Raw genomic sequence first — 23,513 nt, forward strand, 5'->3', positions numbered from 1 at the left:
CATGTAGAAATGTTACATTTTGAATTACATGTTGCCTTAAGAACTTGGATGGGTGGGGATGCTTTGACTTATTTTATATGCAGAGGAAACTTAGGTTTAGGATTCAATATGGCAGAATTAAACTTTAAAATAACTGAATGGGTTTTTTTTTTTTTTTTACAGTAATCCATCCCTGTCCCCATAAGGGTTTTGGAAGCTGAAACTTTCTGAAATATTTGGGTCTGTTAGAAGAGATTGCATGTGAAGAGAAGCAAACAGGAAGTGACGCTCTGAAAAATCCCTGCTCGTCTGTAAACAAACAGCCTAAATAAGTAGGTATGTCTGTATCACAGCGGATTTACAGATCTGTCATCACACACACTGAGGGTGTGTGTGTGTTATGAAAGCTTTCCTAACACATTATTTTCTGCTTATATGTTAATTAAATTGGAATTGCACCATACACATGTAGAAATGTTACATTTTGAATTACATGTTGCCTTAAGAACTTGGATGGGTGGGGATGGTTTGTTTGACTTATTTTATATGAAGAGGAAACTTAGGTTTAGGATTCAATATGGCAGAATTAAACTTTAAAATAATGTTTTTTATTTATTTATTTATTTTTTACTCACGTTAGATACTATGGCGTATTTTTGATTAAGAAAAAAACGAGTCCACAAGACAAGTTGCAGGCCATAGAATATGATGTAGTAGGTCTGCCGGGCCAGTTGGTGGCACTGTAACACTGCAAGAGAACGATATAAAAACAAAAAAACCCACTGAAGGGTGCAGAGAGAGAAAGAAAAAAACTACCCATTAGTGCAGTAACCCCAACGATCGCCGGTTTAAAGGTCCAGTATGTAACTTTTATAAAAGTTGTGTTTTACATATTTAAGTCAAAAAGTTGTGACGATATGAAATGAGATGGATGATCTGTGGGAAAAAAATTATCTTTTCCACATTCTCCATGAGGTAATGTCTGAAAACATCCACCACTCCCAATCAGAGCCAAGAGGTAGGGCTTAGCGCTGTCAATGAACCTCGTGTACTTGCTGCTTAATATGCTATTAGCAGAGAAGCAACTTACCATTACAGAAGAACCATTTATCTGCTGTCATCGATGCCTATGCTAACTAGCCTGAGGATTCTCTACAGGCTCTGCTAGCTGTATTGTAGCAAAGATCAAAGAGTGGAGGGGAGAATGCAGGCCACATGATTATGGTTGACAGTGTTAAGACCCGCCTCCTGGCTCTGATTGGTTGATTCTAGTCAGCATTGAGAGAAGGCAGAGGGGCTGGATTGTTTTTCTTTTCTTTTTCTACACAGATCATCTGCCTCATATCAAACTGTCACAACATGGTGACAGCTTCCAACATGTAAATTTATAGGCATTGAGAGATGCTAATACAGATAGCATCTGTAAAACATTACCCTGTGGCTCCCTGTTATGTAACTCAGTGCAGCGTCTCTGACGGTCAGAACACAGGCAGCAGATTGGAACATTTCAAACCTCTAGGACTTCTAACAACGAAGATAACAAGGCAGCAAATTATTCTCTGGCTGCTTCGAAAGACAAGTACAGTCCTCTTGACATTTCACTCCCTCATGTACAGTACACACACACATAAACACAGATAAGAAGCAGGAAAACTCTGCCACTATCTCCAGAGAGATAACTCCAGCCACTGACCCTGTTACTTAATCAAGAGGCGTCGAGCTTCTGACACTTTCAACATGTGGGGTTTTATCAGTGACCTGGACTCTGTTTAAGGGACAACAATGTTTATCCTCTCTGTGCCAAAAGATGGAAGGAGGCAGTGAAACCTCCCTGCAGGAAGAACAGCTGAGGGATCAGCATGAGCTCAGCTGAATGTAACGTGTTATTTGTTGGAATGCTTCAATGCTGGCGTTGGCCACGAGGACAGGGTCAGAAGCTCAAGGCTTCGGTTTCCATCCTCCAGATGAAACCTTATTGTGAGGCTTTTATTTCTGCAACCCTCTAGAGACGGAGTCGGGTCATAAATGTGCCAGTTCAGCTATATTTTTCCCCCCCCTTTGTAAAGCGGAAGATAGCATTTTTTCGCATCTCGATGAAAAGCCTTTGTCATACCATCTTGGAAAAAATGGCAGGTGATGTTATTTGGACAGAGCTGTCTGGCTATTGTTCTAATAGGATCGGGTTCATTGTTCATATCAGCAAACAAAATTCCCCAACACATACCAATAGAAATGACACTTCCTCTGAAGGTTCTCCTTTTAAGGAGCTGGCTTCTGGAATGGACATGCTTTTACATGAAGGGGAAAACAACTGCAGCCCAGCCAACATAAAGCCAGCCGTTGTTTATGAGCACAGTCTGAAGTGGGGGGGGACGCCTCGCGGCCTTATCAGTGCGACTCAGCCTCGCTGCACAGGCCATGGGTCACCTCCAGTTGTAAACAAAGTTCAAGAAGCCCTCCTTGTAAAGTCCAGAATCTAAGCCGAATATTTTTAGCCCTCTGCTGACTGGAATGGAGAGATAAAAATCTTTTGAGGCCAAATTTGGAAGAGTAGAAAGCAAATGGGCTACTAAAAATGGCTTTCAAATGAAGTCCTGAAAGCAGAGGTTGTTTGCAAACAGTGTGTTTTGCAGGGATTTGTGCCTGCATGCAACACGGGGCGCTGTGGGAGGAAACGAACTCCCACGAAGTAAACCCACCTTTGAGAACCTACATTTACTGAATGTGACTGCATGTCTAGACTACAACTAGGCCATTCTAACACATGAATACAGTTCTAAGATTAAGGCCATTTTCCTGCTTGGAGGCTGAACTCCTACCCCGGTTGGACATTTTTGACATCAGGTGCATCAGGTTTTTACATGAGGTTTTATTGCCCTGTGTTTACCTCTATCTACCCTCCCATCAGTTCTGACCTCCCTGTACCTCTTCCCCACAGCATGAAGCTGACACCAACTTGTTTCACAGAGCATCTCATGTTAGCATTTAGTTAAGTCACTTCTTCTGGGCTGTATTTTATTGGAGTAAAGGGAATATACATTCACACTCCCCTTTACAATGTCTCTCACACTCAAGTATCTACTGCTGTTGTGCTAATGACAGAAACAACTTGCCATTACAGTAAACTGTTTATCCACCGTCATCAGTGACCATGCTAACTAGCCTTAGCATTCACAGACAACAGTAGCATAGCTGAGCGCAACAACTGCAGCATAAGCGGCGCCTATACAACCATGATTAACAGCGCTAAAACCCTCCTCCTGCCACTGATTGGTTATTTCTGACCTACAGTGATCCATCTCTGAATAAGGCTGTAGGACAGGAAGGAGCCAGAGGAGTAAGATTTAAACGCATTTTATCTGTCTGATGATATGCTGTCAGGATATTGTGATGGTTTTAACAAATAAATAAAAGAAAAATACTGCACATTTAACGGTAAAATTACATCATGTAAAATTATTACGTTTTATTTCCAATTTCTTTTTATTAGTTTTTCTTTTTTATTTAATCATTTATTTCACATTCTGTATTTATGCAATGCTTTTTTATGCATATATGTGCCTCGAAAATAAGAGTCAGCACTAGTGCTTAAAGAGAGATTAAATGCTTATACGTTTAATTTTTTGTGCATTTGTGTTGTAAGAAATATTTTTAAACAAACGCTCTCATATTTAGTGCTTAAATACTAAATACGATTTGCATTGCCCGCCTATGCAGATGGGTTATATCTGGGGTTTTATATATTTGTTTTTTTGTTTTACTATTATTATTTTGTGTGTATATTTTTTTTAAGTGGTCGAAGCTGTGCTTTAGTTTTTACCACTCAGGTTTCATCATGCAGTTGTTTCTCTGACATCCATGCGGGCTGTAGGCGGCGCCTGCCCCGCTCCCCGACAGCTGGTGTCACCGCTGGGAGCGCGTCCTGCCGGAGCTCGGCCCACTGTCCGCCTATAAATACCGGAGCGCTGAGCTCCTCCGCACTCAGACGCTCCTGCTCTGAACCAGCTACAGCCGCTCCGGCTCTAACAGCGCGCACCGAGCAGCTCAGCATCGTCCGAGTTGGAGCGCCACGTCCGGAGCCGCGAAGCGCCAGGAGAAAAGCAAGAGTCGAGATGTCTTCCTACATGTCCTCTGAGTCCCGCCGGGTCAGCCCCTCTGTCCACGGCAACAAGTTCGACACGGCGCACCGCAAGAAGGCCGTGGCCAACATCTTCGAGAACGTGAACCAGGACTCGCTGATGAGACTCTTCCAGAAAACGGGAGACATGAAGGCGGAGGAGAGGGTGCGGAGCATCTTCTCCTACACGCAGGACCCGGAGGAGACGGCCCGGGCGCTGATGGCTCTGAAGCAGCGGAAGAAGGACAAGTTCCTCCGGATCGCGGGGATGGTCCGGCAGCTGCTCAAGCTGCGCTGACTCCCCCACAAGGCAGTCGTCTTTCACCGCTCGTGTCTCAATGTCTCGGCTCTGGGATGAGCAAAGCGAGAAAACATTCCCGATGTGACTGGGGGACGCCACCGTAGGCGGATGCCCGAGAAGGCGCCGCCGGGGCAGCGTCGTGGCAGCTGCGGCGTTACGGACGGAGGACCCGCCGGCAGCGGAGCCCTGCCTGGAGCAGGCGGGGCAGCTCGAAGTATCTGGGAATCTGAAGGGAATACATGACTTTCTTCAGACTAGAACTCATGCATGAATGCATGCATACATTCCCCCCGTGGATGCGTTGGCTTGGGAGCAGCATCCCTGCAGGTGCACGTCACCATGTTGGTGATGGTGCAGCACAGCTGCAGAGGGAGACTTTATGGTGCTGAAGAATCTGCCTCTATACATGAATGCCTGTCCTGAACACATGCCTTTTCTCTGAACGTCATCTTGTTGTATGAACACTACGAAAATGTGATACCGCAGTGTGACAGCACAATGATTTTTACTGATGTGACATTCCTTTGATTATCCTTTTTCTAAATAAATAAATCATTGTTTTGTACTGAAGCCTGAAGTCTTGTCTGTCCTCATTAAACACCTCTCTCATGGCTTTGTTTTGCACAACCATCAGCTTTAGATTCTACAATCTGGCCCTTCAGATTATGTTTGTAGAATTGCATTAAATAATCGCTGGAAACATGAAGCTGAAAAGTCAATAATTAGTGAGAAACTACAAAAAAACTATTTATCCACCCACCCATCCTCTTTACACCCTTGTCCCTCAGTGGGGTCGGGAGGCTTGCTGGTGCCTATGTCCAGCTAACATTCTGGCCGAGAGGCGGGGTCACCCTGGACAGGTCACCAGTCTGTCGCAGTACAGAAAAACTAGAAAATTGCTTTACGTTCAATTTCAGAGAAACAAAAGGAAAACAAGTCCCTGCATGACCTGTGTGTAAATTACTACTAGGGAAATGCCCTGCACCAAACAGTCCAAATTGCCATGGTAACCAGAAGCTGACCTAATGGGTTTAACATTTAGAACAAAGGGGATAGCCCACATGTTGAGACTCATACAGTGCTGAGTCATGAAATCCATGAAATTATTCCTTGGGAAAAGAGAAGAAAGGAAAAAAAAATCTGTGAGTTCATGTCTTCACTCTGGCAGGCGAAGACATTCAAAGAGACAGAGTTACTCATGAGGAAGTAGTTAATATTTACTGGGCTTCCCCCGTACTGCGCCTCATGCAGTATGCCTCACCAGACCGGCGCAAACCAGTTTGGCTCAGGCTGGTCAGGGCGGGGAGGGGGAGCGGAGCGTGTTTGCATTGGAGTCTCTTCAATAATCATCAGTGCTCTCTAGATAAGAGCATGTTAAGGGGGAATTACAGGGCTTAGACGTGTGGAGGCTTTGGTTTGTCACCATCTGGTTCTTCACCATCCCACACAAAAGCAGAAATTACCCTTCCACAGCCAACAGCCAAGGCAGACACAAAACCAACCCCACATTTATGAAAACAAAACCTTTTTTTGCTCCTGTTTTCCTACCAACGAGTCGGTGTGTTGGGTGGCTTAACTGCAGACGCACAGATCAGCTAAGTGGATGCCTTGCTAATCTGCTTGCCTTGATAGTCCCGCTACCGGCTCAAACCGGTTTTGCTGGGTTTGCGGTGCATGATGACATCTGACTGCAGGCGGTTCTCGCATGTGTGCTGAGTTACAGGAAAGCCGTATATCAGGTGAACTAAGGTGTGGAGGTTTCAGGTGGGAGTTTGGAAAGGAGTCCTACTAAGCTGACGGAATAAATATGTTAGTCACCAAGATGGCTGCTGACAGTTGCATCGAAGTGTTAGTTAATTGCAGACGTTTTCTTTTGCATAGAAAAAACATAGAATCTAGTTCTCCAGTCATTAAATTAACTATTTAAAACAACAGTTTTATGACCAGACTGACGTTTTACCTCTTTAAAAGGGATTTTTTTCAGGGGGATGGAAAGTTATAAAACTAAAAGAAAATTTTTTGTGTTGCGAACGGTAGACATTTTTAACATACGATGAAATTTCTTGAGTAGCTTAACTGCAAAACAAATTCTAACATGTAAATCTGAAACAGAAATGCTAGAGGTGTCTTCTCTCATTCTGCTTAGTAGAATAGAATAGAAATGAGCTTTATCGTCCTGCAGCAGGGGGGATTCCTGTGGGAACTGAAGCGTGTAGGTTCACACCAAGACAACAGAATAAAGAACAAGATGCTGTACAACAAGGACAACAAAAATAAATACAGTGCAGTTATCTAAAATAGCGTATGCAGTTGAGTGTCAGGTCAAAGTTCAAATTCAGATATCTTATCAATCATTTCCTGAAATCTTAAAACAACACTGTTCTTTCTTTAGGCAATGTTGCAGTACAAAGTGTAGGCATTGCTATTCAGACAAGTCATCTATTTCCTTCTAGAATTAACAGAAGGAGAAAAAAATGAAAATAAATAAAAGACTCATATTTTTTTCTGTTTTTAATGTCTTCTTTGGAGAAAAATTAGATGCTTCTTTTTGACTTATTTCAGTCATTTGGACCTAGTTTGGATTTTGCTCAGGCTGAAAAGGTAGTACCTGGGACCTGGCCCTGGTCATAAAGTCATAAAATCATAAATACCTTCTTATCTGTTAAGAGACTCTAAGCATAAGTGTTTGCTTGTAATTGTAAATATGTAATTAAAACATCTGAAGTAAATACGATAGTAAAATGACATCCAACATTTCCTGATCTCACTGTTTATGTTTTGCCAATATCTTATAAATGACAAACAATTCCGTATAAGACGCATAAATCAAGTCAAGGTAATTAGTACAGCACATTTCAGCAACAAGGCAATTCAAAGTGCTTTACACCATAAAAATATAATACAATAATAAATTATGAAACAAGCAATAAACATTACATTTTGTCAAATGCCTTCATCCAAATCAAGCAAATACACATCAAATATGCTGATCTGTGATGAATCAAAGAAACTCAGTGTTTCAGCAGTTTTGCAGTTTTCTGGAAGTTTGTTCCAGATTAGAGCAGCATAAGAATCTAAATGCTGCGTCTCCATGTTTGGTTCTTCAGATACAGAGCAGAACCAGAACCAGAAGACCTGAGAGGTCTGGAAGGTTAGTACAACAACAGCAGATCTTTATTGTATTGTGCTTCAAAGCTATTCAGTGATTTATAAACTAACAGAAGCTTTTTAAAGTCTATTTTCTGAGTAGCAGGGAGCCAGTTGAAGGACTTCCACCTGCATTAGACAGTCCTAAAAATAGTATCTTTACTTTGTCTACACATTCTTTGCGAGGAGCAGGGCTGTTTGTTCTTTTTTACTCCCACCCTAGTTCCCAAGTTTTAGTAGATATTGGTGTCCGTCTCCATCTCTCAACATTAATGTGTGATGATTCCTACATGTTTATAATGGGTTGAAACAAAACATATTTGGGAGCATCAATACATAAAACAAATCTGCACAAAATGGGTCAAGCATGAACAGACACCTCACCCTATCTATCTTTAAAAGCTATGTAAAAGAGAAATAAAATATGTATGAAATGTATCTAATGTTATGAAGTTGCTACATAAATTCCATAGAAACAAATGTAACAAGCAAATATCCACCTCAAAGGTTATCCGCATCCTTGGCAATTATATGAGAGTTTTATAAATTATCCTTCAATGCAGTAACTACTTTTGAAGGTGTCATTTTGTTCAGGCACTCACTTTTTTGAATAAAATCCTTTTTTAATTTTAATTTATTTGATGTTTCTGTAAATGCCCCAGCATTAACCAGCATTATTTTTTTATCTGTTGTCCCTGGACTTCAGCAGCAATGCTAACACATCGTTACTCCTCTCTAGTAGTTCTGGGTCTGTTGTTCTCACAATTAAAAAGAATCCAAGAAAGGCCAAATAAAGAATGTAAATATGAAAAACTGTTCAGTAAATTATTTTAAAACATCACAGCTAGGCAGCCTGTTTTCTGTCTTTATGCTAAACTAGCTTTGGTTGCTTCAAGGCTAACACTATTAGTCTCCTTTTGCACAGGCCAAAAAAACAAACAAACAAACAAAAAAAAAACGTCAGGGTTAAAAGTTTATTTCAGTTACTCTTTTTTATTTTTTTTATTTTTTTATTACATATGTCCTCTTGTCAAAGAGTTTTTTCCCCTCAGCTTCCTGATCCTTTTAGCGCTATCCAGTTGTTTGGGAAACAATAGATAAATATTCCAGGTTGCTGTCCTGGCCATCTTTCCCCTGCTGGCAGCAGTTTACAGCGTTGGATTCAAGTCTGTCCTCTCCCACCCTCTTCCTGCCTTTCATCAGACAGAGACACAGCAAAGGCTTTCATGTGAGCAGACGCCGCGGCAGACAGACCGAGCCTGGAGGACAGAACGCAATCGGAGAGCAGGGAGAAGGTCCAGGATGTATAGCTTAGCAACGGAATCAGCCTGCAAAAATAGCCTTGTCAAAGTATTCATAATGCTTTCAATTGTCCTAATTCTGCTAGGATACATCCCAAACTTTGATGTGTTTTATTAGGATTTTGTGTCATGCACACAGAGTAGCAAATCACAGTCCAGTGAAGGAAATCAATTGATTTTACAACTAAAAATCTGAAAATGCACAGAAAGCTTTGCTGCAATTATAGCTTACTTGTACAATCTGTCACTCCATCAGGTTTTAGCAACTTGTTAAAGTAAAGCTATTCCCACAGCATGACGACTCCACTGTTATTCTGGTTCATTTTGGATTCTGATTTTCACAGAAACCTCTTGATTCTTTCACAGAACAGCTGGATTTGAACTGTTTTGAAATTACTTTCAGGTGGATTGTTTACTTATAATGTCACTTCTGGAAATTGGTTGCAATGGATTTCATTTAGGGGCAACAGAGGAATGGGGACTGAGCTTCGAAGACCTTTAAAACCACATATTCTAGTAATTTCAATTCACGGCTTTGTGTTGAGTGTCACATAAAATCCCAGAGATCAAAACCTCAGCTAAATGGAACCAGAACTAAAATTATTGTAATTTACAATTTGTGAACTAGTAATTAATGTTACAAACTAAATCAAACAACAATAATTAAATAATTTTGTTGCAGATGTAAAAGGCTAAAAAGTATTAAATGTTCTATGTTGGATAAACAGCAGACAGGGTGTAGGTTTCACCAACTCAAATTTAAGACTTTTAAAGACCATTATGAACGGAATCTAAGGCCTGTAACTCATCCAAAATGTACAAAAAATAAAAACAAATTTGCATATAAATAAATTGTATGTGTTGGAAACAGAAATGAGCCAATGGTGAAGGTGAATTTGCACTTACTTACCCATGAGTGGCGTAAAAAAAGCTAGCTGGCTGGCTACCAACGCTATATTATTAGCTAGTTAGCAGTAGCTGCAACCACCCAGAGTCACAGAATGCAGGCTAAGTTATTTTTAAAGAAATGAAGACTTCTTAAGGCCTTATTTTTATATCTATGATTTTAAGACTTTTTAAGGATTCGTGGAAACCCTGAAAGTGGAAGTCCAAACTTGCTCTGCTGTAGAGATTCTCGCTTCTGTTTACCCAACTGCAGCTGATCCTGATGTTAAACAAAGACCAGCTTGGCTTTATTGTCTGAGCTCTTTGCTTACAGAATCTGTCACTGTTCTTTATTATCCAACTTAGCCGGTATGGCTATTAGCCACTAACAGGCGGGTTATATGTCCAAGCATTAGAACAATGACACTAATAAAAGCCAGCTGACCTCATGGGCGTGAGGTCAAACAGAAAGTATCTTGTCCGCCTGACAAAGAATCCTTGAAAGAAGCTTAACTTCCACCTCTTTTCTGAGGAACACTCAAGATTAAAGACAGCAGAGTTCAGTCAGAAAGCCGGTCATTATGCCCCAGGAAACACATTTACAGTTGTTTTTCATGTTTGGGCTGACGAGACAAGATACAGGCAGAATGAGTGGTGGTGGATTAGTGATTACAGGGAGGGAGGGGCCTTTAACTCAGTTCCAGCACAGACCGGTTCACTCAAAGATCTGTGAAGAGGAACCGAACATCGGCTGCCCACACGGTCGACATTAGTCAGCATTAAGTGGAACAACAGAACAAAAAGTATCTTACAAAGTCAACAGTTCTTGATACAAGTTTTGTTTGGATTTGATGAACTGGTTTGGGATGTGACATTTGGCTGCTGTCACATTAACAAAAGGCTCCTCCTGATTCTATGTTTAGGTTGTTTTTATCATAAACTCAAACAGGCTGCTGGATCCTTCCTGAGAAGTTGGATCAAGAATTGGACAGAAAAGTCACTCTGTCCATAAATGAGTCACTGGAGATCCAATTTTAGCTCGCACTGCTTGTTTAAAGAGGCTGTTTTAAACAAATCTTCAGACGCCCAGCACCGCCTGATACAGTTTCTTTGGAGATGTGATTACAGCAGCAGGATTTATTTGACTTACTGCAAAGTGTTTGCAATTCGTCGTCTCAATGGATTTCAAATGATGTTCAAAATAAAAACGTGTCTTCAAAAACAATTTAAGGAAAGGTTGATTTTCTGAAGGTGCTTGAGCCCAGGCCCTCCACTTGGAATCCAACAAAACTTCATATTTATTTATTTATTTATTTATTTATTTATTTATTTATTTATTTATTTATTTATTTATTTAATTTTATTTTTTATTTTTTGAAAAGTAGCTGAAGCGAAAAAAGCAGATTTAGATAAACCCACAAAGTTGAACTTCTTTTTTTATGCGAGTCATTTTAACATTTTGTGGTGCAACTGAAATTAGATTTATTCTAACAAACATTGAGATATTAAAAGCCACTAACACATATTAGTTATGTAAAAGTCATCAAATTCTAAGTGACTGCTTCATTAGGTAAATATGTTATATTACTTGTTGCTACAAATACTGAATCAAAATGCAACTCAATTCATATAGAAAGAGTAAACATCCAGAGCAGTTGTAGTTTTTAACCCCAGTCACATCCTGTCTCTGATCACTGTTACACTTTTCAAACTTGCAAATTAAAACCAGACTATTAAAGTCCTATTTAATAAATTAGAATTCTATTGAGATGTTCATATGTTTCAGTAGCTGTTCACTAAGTGAAACACATCTGATGAGGGGTGTCTTATAGTGAATTTTGGTTATTTCCATCATTATGTCTCACTGGAATAATCAGAAGTTTAGAAATTCATGTTTGGAAAAAGATTTTAGTGACGACCTCTTTGCCACAACTGATCGTAAACACTGTGTGCAACACTTCAGCACTGAAACACTTTTAGCATGTCAACAGCAGAACGAGTGCTTTCTAAATACTAACAGATTTCGTCTGATTTCTAGACTTTTGCGAAGTTTTCCACATCTTTTTCTTCATATGTCCCATGGTTGCACCATTATTTTACCCCAAAATCAACTTGTGGACGAGGTTGATTGGATTTTGTACCTCAAGAAAAAACAACAATTCCTCATTATCTAAAGGGAAACTTCAGTTTCTTGCAGGAACGAAGATAACTTTACACTAGCGTAGCAATTCCAGTGAACTGTCAGATCCTTGACGTGTTTCTGGTTGAGAAAAAGAAAAGAAACAGAAAGAAGTTAAATCAACTGGAATGTTTTTCATGTTTCAGATTTTAAGCACCACCCTCTCTTGCACCATGTGTGTGCCAAGCAGCTGGCGAGCTGGCAGTCCAGGATGGAGCAAAAGTCAGAAGGTCACAATGATGTAAGACATTTCCAGGAAGAGGCTCAGATGTGTGAAAAGAAAAGTGCAGGCGAGCGACACTTTACAGGCATTTTTAAGAGTTTTCCTTAAAGCGCCAGCCTGTCTGACTCATTGCACTTCCTGCATTGGGGTCCCAGGTGCTCCGCAGCATCATCCAGAGCAGAGTGACTGGAATACCTAGAAGGCAGACCTAAAATGAAACAAAACATATCTCACAATGAAGGAGGAACTCCAGGAATTTGGCACATTTCTAGCTGCCTCTGGACGACCAATGTCATTTGTTGAGGACAAAGCTTTTCTGTTGACCGTCTGAGTCATCGGTTTGTGGACGGTTGCCATCGCTCTAATGCGTAACTTGCTGTGGACTCGCGTTAACACTGGCGCTGACTTTGCGTCAGTGAGCTGCGTAAACAGTGACCCCTGACCCGGGGATGGCACCGGCAGAGTCACGGTGCAGACGCCCGTCCCAAACAAAACAATAAAATCAGCATGCTGGCTTGGACGCCGACCCGGTCCAGCGATGGCCATCCTTCCTCTCACTGTGGCGGCTTGTTGATTTAACAAAGCACAGAATGAATGTTGACTGTGTGCATTTAACAAGGCGACGTGACCGTATTTGGCAGACCCGCCGATGTTCCAAGGAAACATTTTGCATGTGATGCGTTTGGCACATTTTGCTACATGTGTCACAAACTCATCATACTTCAGTGCGTCATTACTGTTTTTGATCTTTGGAAGGTTAAATCAAAGCTACGGTTGATTTCCCAATATGTACTGAGGAAACTCTGGGCTTCTCCTACCTCTCAGAGACAAATCAAAGTTGCATCTGGCTCACGTCTTAAAGTCAAATACTTTGAGTTGATGACCAAATTGAGCTTCACTGTCAGGGTAGAATTTCCAAAAGAGCCAAGAACACACTGGACACATGAGCAGGATACTGGTGGAGGAAGCTGGAATACACGGAGAAAACCCACACATGCAAACTCCCTGAAGAATACTGGACTCTGAGCCCAGAATCAGAGACCAGTGTTAACAACTGCAGTACTGTAACCAGTATGACGTACGTTTACTTGAGTACTGTACTTCAGTACATTTTCTGAGCATCTTTGCTTTACTTGAGTATTTATTTTGTGGAGAACTTATTTCTTTCCACTTCACTACATTTCCAAGAAGCTGGTTGTTATGCCTTCCTTTTTTATCTCAGCATAGGAAGGGGTGTCCGCTGTTGCTGTTTTTCTTTCTTACTTCGCTTCAAAAACGTAAAGAAGAAGAATTCTGGGAATAAATCAATTTCAATAACAGAGCTACTGCACCACTGCAGACAGACCTGGTAGGGCCATTACACATTAGTTTGTCTTCTCAGAAACTTGTTCTGTGTCATTGTGGTGTCATTTATCTGCATTTGTGGAAAAAAAAAAGAAATGCTGAAGAAACATAAAAACCTAAGAAAGAAAGAGCTGGCAAAATAACACTGTTGGTACCATCTCTGTTTTAATGTTGCTAATACTGTTTACTGAGCATAGTTGGCAGTCACTTCATGCATGTCCTTTGACCATTTAACTGCACAAATTGAAACTACAAAAATAAATGTGCTTAATGGAAATACACCAATTTTGAAAAGAAAAAGAATTGATAGGTATTTATGGTAGGATGCTGTTTTTTGATGTATCAATATTTGTGTATTCAGCAAAACTGCAATGAAAAACTTTTTTTGCATCACGCCTGTAATTTGATCAACAATCCAGATGCTACTAGAGGCGGAAAAGACAAAGATGATGACAGAAAGTGGCAGGATGATGATGTGTTTTTTTTAATGATTTATCATGTTAATAAACTTATTCACATGTGATTTTAATTGCATTTCTTATTTAATGAAAACACCACAATTGTGAAATTGCATTTTTTCCGACATTAACTATGCAAATCAAGGATCACTGTTATCACCACATGTGCAACATGCAGCTTCTTGCACATTTCACTTCAGCTTAAACGACATGACAGAAACTACCATTGCTGTTTTTTTTTTTTGTTTTTTTTTAATTTGCAGGTCTTGAAGAACTGATGCTGTGTAAGCAAAGAGAGCCGAGTTCTCCCCAAAAGAATGGGAACTTTTTTTAATCTCTGCCTCTGGAGCTGTTCACGCAACAAGACAATGTGTTCTCTGAGATTGTGTGAGATGATTCCCTGGAGTTACACCACAGTCAAGTCCAGGGCTTTAGTTGGGATGGGAGTCTCTATTGTTTGCCTGTGTCAGTGTGTAACTCTATTCTGTGTAGGTATCAGAGTGTGTGCGTGTGTCTGTTTTAGGCAGCTCTGGAGAAAGCCCCTTCCTGTGTGGTGCTGGAGGCTCCTTATAGGGCTGGGTGGCCGGCGGCCCAGCAGACTTTCTGTCTCTCTCCAGTTCCACCAGTGGGCCTTACCATTGTTCTCCTCCCCACTCCCTTTTGTCCTGTCCGGCCTGCCAACCCCTGTGTCTGTTCTCCAACACCTCCACCCTCTTATGTCTCTTGCCCTGCAGGTGCAGCTGATCTGGGGCCAGCAGAAAGAGGAAGTGCAGCTCCAGAAACAATGGCGTCCCCCAGCTCCTATTTATATGTTAAATCTTCTATGCATTTGACAGTCCGTGTTAGTGCTTTGACATTAGTTTTGTTAGATTGTTTAACTGTGATGGAGGGGTCCAAATGGTTGAAAAATAAACTCAGAGTAAAATTAGTTTAAGCTTTTATAATTTTAACTCAACAGAATAGAATAACGCCCCCCCCCCCACACACACACACCACACCAACAATGCTGCTTAAATAAGGGCAGAACTAACTTAGGAGAAACCATTACACAACTGCAAAATGATAAGGAAGACAATAATATTTACATAAAATTAGCAGCGACAATGCATTTACAAATCAAGACAAGCAGGAGATATTTTTATTTAACAAATAACTCAAAATTTCAACATTTCATAGAAATTTCATAGTTCAAAATTTAACATAGAAAACATCCGAATTCTGAAAAAAATATTCTCCTTATCCTGCTTACTCCGGTGACTCACTGCGAGGTGGGAGTGAAGGGTCAAAAGCGCATGCGCGTTTGAAGGCGTTCTAAAATCACAGAGCCACCTCGTGGCCTGGCATGACAACTACAGCTGACTCAAGGTGTCTTGGTGGTGCCGTGTAACCTGGAACTTTTTCCCAATCAAAATGCGTGGATACTGGCATTTTCCAGGCAGTTGTCTCGTGTTAACATTGCCTAAACCATCATATTTTACTTCATTTATATGTTTTTATTTTAAATAATTAAAGTTTAAACAATCATTTGATTAAACCAAAAATCTAAATAATTTCACTTTTTTAAACAGAAAATGATAAAATGAACCCTGTTGAAGAAGCCACACACAAGCAGAACTCCTGCATTCAAAACAACCAAAATAAACCAAATTGCAAACCTAGATGATGTGTTTTAATGGTGATGTCTTTATGAAATCATCGTTAAATATAAATCTAACAATAACTCATTGTTACAATCATCCACTTTTTTTTATTTGTCAAGGTTTGTGTGACAAAAGAAGAAAAGTCAGAAGGAAAAAAAAAACTTTTGTCTGCACTGTGTCTTTAGGTTAGCTACAGAGGAATCACTATAGAATTCATAAGGACCAGCACAAACTGGAGGAAATGTAGTGAACGCCGACCACAGGCAATGCTGGCAGCTGTTCACAGGATGTACAACACATCTGCACTGTGATCTAATGAAGTGGCAACATTGCTCATGTCATCTCCCCAAGTGAAATCCAATGAGCCGATGATGTCAGCCGTGTGAAAGTCCTGGGAGTGTTAACGAGATAGCGTGGGTTAGCCATAGCAGCAGAATGCAGATTGAAGTGCCTGGTCAATGTGGCAGACAGATAACATGCAGAAGGGCATTGAGTGCATCGCCTGCATGCTGGCTGCACAGCAGAAAACTGAGTAGACTTCAGATTTAAACCACAGTTTAACTACAAATCACATCATTACAGCCAAAACCCCATCAGTAGATTTTATCACATTCATTTTTTATTTTTTTATTTTTTTTTTATTTTGTCCTAATATTTTTTTTTGGTTTTACTTAATAAATTCTGTATCTATTGCTTTAGAGTTGTGAAAGGCTCATCTCCTAAATGAATTAAAAATACAGCTGAAGCAAACATGAACTCATGAAAACAGTAGAAGACAAGAGGACGCAACGCGGACGCATCACGTCATTTTTTTTTAAAGTGTGCAAAACAAATAATTATCAGGATCAATACAGTCTCCTCTCATCGGTTTCATGCCTTAGTGATTGGACCAGAGAGAGTTTGAAACATAATCAAAGGTCACAAGGTGTCTTCTACCGTTATCTAACACCACACAGTGAACTGAACAACATGGCGGCCTGCGGGGGAACACGGCACACGATCCAGTCCAAACAGCCAGCCGGGGCTGTGTACTGAAGCACATTATGTTCTGCAGCGTGGCATGGTGCCTTGCAAAGTTATTGATACATCTGGAACATTTTCCAATGCAACCTCATACTTCAATGTTTTTTTCTTTTTTTGTTGGGAGGAGTGACGAAGAAGAACAAGATAGGATTTTCTGAGGTAGAGCAACACAAAGCCGTGCAAAGTTGCAACATTGAAGCAAGAGGATCCATAATTTTCAACATTTTTTTTTATAAAAAGCAACAGACAAAAACTCAATCTAACAAGTGTGGTGTGCCTGTGAAGGCCTTGGAGATTTGTTAGAGCAGTGTTTTACAAGGTGGGGGCCACTGGGGTGCGCTAGAGGGACTTCAGAGAGTTGTAGGGAAGAAAAGAAAAAAAAATAACAATGGAAAACTGTAATCTAATATATTTTTAAATCATATATTTTTAATTTTCATATGTCTGACATTTTCAATCATAGTTATAAAATATAAGTTGAAATGTATTTGAAATGTTATTTTTGATGCTCATTTTTTTATATTTCCACATTTATCAAGGTGCTAGCTTAGCGAGCGAAAACAAAAAAGGTTTCTGTCAAGAAAAAGACCAAAGGAACCGTCCAGCAGCCCTGCTGAAAAAAAGACCCTAAAATCAGAAGGTATTAGCTTCATGCTACGCAAATTTAATAATTATTGAACAGTGAAGAAAAGTTAGACAAAAAATGCTAAAAAACTCAGCCAAACGGACCAAATCCTCAAAACCACAGAGGCAGAATAAAGGTTTGCAGAGTAGTGCGGGTCTCTGCAGATTCATCTCAATTCATTAATTTATTCACTAAATTAATGAATTTAGTGAATAAATTATGTTTTCCACTAATCATGTTGAAGAAGGAGCTCTGAGCCGATGAGACCAAACTGAATGTTCTGGCTAGAAGTAAAAACTGGAGTTAGAGTAAAACCACCATCATTATCCCACTGTAAAACATGGTGGTGGCAGCATCATGCTGTTGAGACTTCCTCTTGTGTCTTTTATTTTGTGATGTTTGCAACATTTATAGAAGTTAGCTCTTTACAGATTGATGAAAACTTAAGCTGTTGGCTTGGAGGAATCCTTGATCTTCTGCCGCAGCTGTTTTTATTATCATGCAGGAAAATTCAATTCCCAAAAGAAAGCAGAAGACAAACTTAAACGGAATGGATCTAAAGAGAGTCAGAGCATTTTCCAAGAAATTGTGTGAATTATCGTGCGTCCTTTTCTTTGCTGGGAACTCCTCCCTGACAATTGTTCAGATTCACAGTTACCGTGGGTTGCGCCCAACAATACCCCGATTTCCAAAGAGTAAACTGGCCTGGCAGCCGACAGCTCAGACAGGATCTTGATAAAGCCAAAGGGAAACAGATAAGGCTGAATTGCTCTGTAGCTGATCTGTATCTGAGCACTGCAAACGTCAAGCGTTGCGCTCCGAACAGAGCGGATACGCAGTCTGTCCGCCTCTGTCACGCTCCGACCCTGGTGGGTGTTTTACGTCTGTGGTCTCTATTGGAACATATTGTGTTGAGCAGCTGCTGAAGTGAGTTAATTACAGACAGAAACAATGCCCTTTGTTCACAGGTTAAACACTGTGCATCACCTACCACCTCAATGTTATCTTAAAATTACATCTAATATACGACTTCCATGGTAGACCTTTGTTGGAGAACTTTACACACACACACATGCAACGGCTCTCTCTGGGGTTACAGCTCTTTTGTGTTAAACTCTGTGACACTCATTAAAACTATCAATGTCTGATTGTGGGAGACATCTGAGCAAAAGCCCTCTCTCTGCTGAAATTGCACATTTAACAAGAAAAAAAAATCTTTGCAAACAAACAAGGAATGACGGAAATCATTTCAAGATTTTCACACCACGTTTTATGCTGTGGTGTGTCATGTAGAGTTCAGTCTGTTTAGCTGTCAACAAGACAACGAGTCTGTAGTCGTGTTAGTGACGCCTTGAGGTGGTAATTACTGTCAGAGGAAACTTCCAGGATTGCATCACCATGACAAAAAGATCAACGATGATATCTGTTTATATGTTTGCAAACTCAGCAGTTTTACTGTCATCTGAGAATACAGACTGTGGGGTGAGGTTTATGTGACAGTCCTCCACTGACCCAAGATGTGGGAGTCCAGGAAGCTCAGCTTGGTCATTGCTTTCACGTTCTGCATGCTGGTTTATTGAAGCTGTTTGGATGAGGGGGTGAATGCTGCTGCTGCTGCACCAGTGTCCACTCTCTCACCTCCCTCCAATAGAACGAAGGAGACGAAGCAGCTGAGAAGCACAGCAGGTCATTAGCCCGCTGGACGTCATCTGGGCTCCGACCGGGCCGTCCGAGCACGGATCATTTACGCGCAGAGCAAACATCACAAGGAGGTTGATCCCAGCAACTTGGGACAAAAGGAGCAGCAAAATCAAGTCTGAGCCAGTTTCTGCAGATTCACGTGAATACTGGCAGTAATCCCATCCATCTGACCTCAGCGCTCATCCCTTTGTGGTAGTGAAAAGGCCTCAGTTAATACGAAGGAGCTGAACTGCCTGCACCAGTCATCTCCCATCTGTCCGGCACTGGACAGATGAGAGGCTCACTCTCTCCCTCCTTGGGTCATGCCTCGGTTAACGCTGCAGAGCGTCAGAGCGCTCTGTGAATCAGCAGGCCTCATTAAACCTGTATAATTGTACGGCCAAAACACTAAAGCTCATAAAAGTAAGCATGGAGGTCCTAAAGTGCCTCAATTTAACAAGTAACTCAGTATGTATAGAAATTTTTTGGTTTATTATTAAAAATGTTAAAAAGCATACTTATTCATATTAGCGTAAATTTCCCTAAAATCTCTAAAACTATCAAATAAAATAAAAAATCTCAGTCTGTGTATGTATGTGGACACAAGAAGTTACAGCAGATGGCTCAAGTGAAAATCCACTGGTTACTTTTGCTCTGTGTCTGAGCCAAATGGCTCATCATGAAAATGTCTTGGTACACTTGAAATAAGTCAAAACTATTTCAGAAGCAACTTTTCAGCAAGATATAGGAGCTTATTTTAAAACCCAGTTCTACTGGAAAATTATTTCACTTATAATAAGACACTGTTCTCAAGTTATAAGTGAAATATTGTACCAATGCAACAAACATTTTTTCATCAATATTAAGGAATTATTGACTGAAAATACTCTCTCACAGCACTAGAAACTAGACCAAAAATACATGGCGAGATTTATTGTTTCTTTTCACTGTGACTGCTTAGTCATAAATCCAGTCAATAAATGAGTCATAGCTGCTGGGCAGAAACAATGTTTAGTGTTTCCAACTTCTCCTGGCATCGGTACAATTTTAAGATCCATAAGTCGGATTACAAATATCGGTTTTAAACTTTAAAATCTCAAGTCTTTCTCTTTTGTTTCTCTCATTCTTAGCTCGTTGCCTTTGAATTCATCGTTTTCCTTTTCTCCCCTCGGGGTCGGGTTAGGGAGTATTAACAGATCTTTAACAGAAATCAGAACCCAGTCAGAGCTTGCTGACGTTCTGCATGTCTCGTTGTGCGTCTCTGCCGGTGAGTTGACAGCTGATCTGCTAATAGGCTTTACTGTAGGTGCCAGGCTGCCTGGATAAAGCAGCGGCTCTCTCTCTCTCTCTCTGACTCTCTCCCAGCCTGTGTTGAGGTGACCTGTAGGGTTAATCTGAACAGGTTTGAGACCGGTTTCTGAGCAGCCTTCTCTCAGCACATGCAGACGGACGCTGATCTGCACATCTTAATCGCTGATGTTGTTGTTGTTGAGTATGCAGCCAAAAAGCCTCCCACGTGACCTCTGTTTGACCTACACCTGTCACTCTTTAGAAGCCCCCCCCCAGGATGACGACAGCAGTTTTGTTGTCATCCATCAACAAAAAAACTCTTTTCAAAAGAGTTAAACCCTTTTAACCACTTTTAAAAGGGTTTAGCACACCACAATATTAATCCTAACTTAGATAAATCTAAATAACTCTAAGAATCAGTTTACCAAGCTTTACAGCTGCAGCAGGTTGTTTACTTGTCGAGCATTTACTCAGGTCTGAACATGGATTCAACAACATGTAAAAGTTCATATAACTCAATGGTTATAAAAACAAACACAATGGATGCATTATGCTAAATTATTCTAAAGTAGCCACAAGGAGATTTTTGAATGAAAAGTGCTAGCAGCATCACTTTTGGTGATGCTAGTTTAACCAAAAGTGGAAGATTTTGTTGTATTTTCACTATATTAAAGGGTAGTTTAATATAGGGTAGGGTAAAATTGGCTTTTTTGAGCTTTATATTATGACATAATTTTATTCCTTCATGAAAAACATACCTGAAGTGTTGCCTTGATGTTTGAGAAATCTTTTAATCTCCCACGGCAACCATTCAGTAAAAAACTGTGGTGTAATCAAGCGCTGCCCTTTCCACGAAGCTCCTCCTCAGAGCTGCAGTCCCCAAGCCAAGCGTCCGCCTCACAGAGCGGCCCTCCACTACGACTTCTCCATTCAGCTCCTTCAGACTAGCCAGCGGCAATTAGCAAACACCTGGTGGAACTGGACAACAGCTGAGCTACTTTTCTCTGAAATGCTGGTAAAAATGTTGCTAAGCTCTTGATGGAGGAATATTGTTGTGACGACTTTCTGAAGGCGAATGTTGGAAAGAAGAGGAGCTTCTTAAAGAGATAGAGGCCCAATTTCAAGGTGTTAAATTGGACCTCAGACTTCTTTTGAGTCATATTTGACTTTTGTAGCTTTTTTTTTATAACAACTGAAAGGAACATAGTTACTTGATTGTGTTATAAATTGTACTATGCCTTGATCATAAGGCTGCCCCTTTAATGATTTGAAGAAAGAAAAACATGTTGTGAACACAGTGCAACAAGTCAACACGACAATTTTATTTAAACCCCTTTTTACTCCTTCAAATTTTACTGCTGTAAATTTGAGCTTTTGAGGAAGGTTCAGATTTCCCCAGTACATTAAAACAAATTTCATTCATATGGTCCATGTTGCTCATCTGCATTTGCTGTAATGAGGAGTGGGAAACACACTGGGAATGTCAGGTGATTTTTTTTTTCGTTGTTGTTATGTTTTTGTTTTTTCTTGGGTCTAATTGACCTCATAGTGACGTGGTAGATGACAAGCATCAGGTGCTTGGGGATAGTTTTACCTGCTGGGACTAATCAGTACAGGGGAAGAAAAAGCTAAACGCCAATATTCTCCTGACTACTAGTAGTTCATTTTTGTCCTCTGTAGAGGACATTTCTAAACTTGAATATCTCCCACCCCCTGCATTCTGCTCTCTAGATACCTTTTGTTATCTAGAAAGGACATTTAGGGCTTTTCAATGATACCACATGTGAAGGAGTGGGACTTTTGTACGTACATTTACCTAATTCATAAAAATGTGGGTCTCTATCTCTTTAAGTATTCTAATTACCTTACAAAGACTGTGGAATTTAAAAAAAAATGGTGATTGGACAATATTTTTTTTTCCTGGTAGTCAGGAGGATATAAATGAAATGCAGAGAGTGCCATCTGGTGGCAGAAATTTACCCAAGATGATATGATTTTGAATACAGTTTCAGATTCTATATGAGAGATGAAAAATAAAACTCCTTTTGATAAGCCAGTGCTAATGAATAATGATATTTATTCATTAGAAGTTGCTAGATAGACTCCTTTGGTCATGATCAAAATGAACTCGTTCAAAACTAGTAAATATAATTTGATATTAAAAGATGAAGCCTCCCATGATCAACACTGAAAACAGTACATTTTTACTTTGCAGATTCTTTCAGTGGGGAAATGTGTTTTGGACCACAACATTCTGTGTTGTGTTCACACAGTACACAGTACATTGTTGCTGTATTCATATTCTGAAAAGCTCTCTGACTGTTCAAGCAAATGAATGTATCCGTAGGCACAAGTCTGCTGTTCTGTTTCACCGGTTTCCATAATGTATAAGAGCAAATTGTCCTTTTTGTTGCCTTTGTTTACGGGAGATGTGAGTAGTTCTTGTGAATCAGGGCTCCACCTAGTGGACAAAATGTGATAGTACAATTTTCTGCTCCTAGACTCTTTGAATTGGCATTTTCTAGTAAATTCCCTAGTGGAGGCAGTCAGTGACCATAAACAGGCATTTTTGACTCTTTAGCCAGTTACATGTGGAACAATAAAGAAAACAAAAAGGTGAATATAGTGTTGCTTCCCTCTGTGTGTTTGCATCCAGCAGCCAGATCTATTTTCTGTCCTTTTTCTGGTTGATTCTTTGCATTGCGTTTTGTTCACAGCCCGCTGGTTGTTGTTTTTTGGCTGTTAATTCCTCAGTTTGTCATATGATAAACAGACTGGCGCATGAGGAAACAAAAGCCCAGAACAAACCAGAGGCTTATGAATCACGGTGTGTGAAGCCCATCAGAGAGATAGAAAAAAAAAATGACGCTTTAATGACTTTGCCGCAGTGAGACTCACATTGGGGCTTTTTTCTGTTCTTCTCTGTCACATCCAAACAGACGCTCTGTCTGCGGTAGAGACATGAAGCGTAGAGCTGGAGATGTTCACCTGAACACAACCAATCCCATTCTTTAACTGCGACCACACAGATGCCATCGGGTTAGGATTGGGTCGTTATGCTGATGCGTTTGGACTTTGTAATTGATTATATAAAGATTTGGATCAGTTTTCTCTTCATTGCTTCCAGGTTCTGTTGCTGATCGTCTTCTGACAGGCACCAGAAACCGTCAGCATGTAACACCAGTGCTGGCGTCGCTTCACTGGATCCTCGTCCGATACACAATTGATTTCAAGGTCTTCTTATTTGTGTTTTATGACTTTTTGTGATCTTTATCTCCTGACTCTTTACATATCCACTCCTCATTGAGACACTTATTCCAA

The 23,513-nt window shown here is 40.4% G+C and overlaps 1 protein-coding gene across 1 annotated transcript; it reads left to right on the top strand.

The window, feature by feature from the left end:
- The first annotated feature begins 3,789 nt into the window (after positions 1 to 3,789).
- Positions 3,790 to 4,967, top strand: tcima (transcriptional and immune response regulator a). Its single transcript, XM_007573435.2, has one exon. It carries the CDS (start codon positions 4,092 to 4,094, stop codon positions 4,392 to 4,394), a length of 303 nt encoding a protein of 100 aa, XP_007573497.1. The 5' UTR covers positions 3,790 to 4,091; the 3' UTR covers positions 4,395 to 4,967.
- Positions 4,968 to 23,513: the final 18,546 nt, after the last annotated feature.

This window comes from Poecilia formosa, unplaced genomic scaffold (genome assembly GCF_000485575.1).
Source record: "Poecilia formosa unplaced genomic scaffold, Poecilia_formosa-5.1.2 Scaffold329, whole genome shotgun sequence".
Lineage (NCBI taxonomy): Eukaryota > Metazoa > Chordata > Actinopteri > Cyprinodontiformes > Poeciliidae > Poecilia > Poecilia formosa.

What these genes read in the sequence shown, in the direction of transcription:
- tcima (XM_007573435.2), top strand. Translation starts at nt 4,092, where the DNA reads ATGTCTTCCTACATGTCCTCTGAGTCCCGCCGGGTCAGCCCCTCTGTC.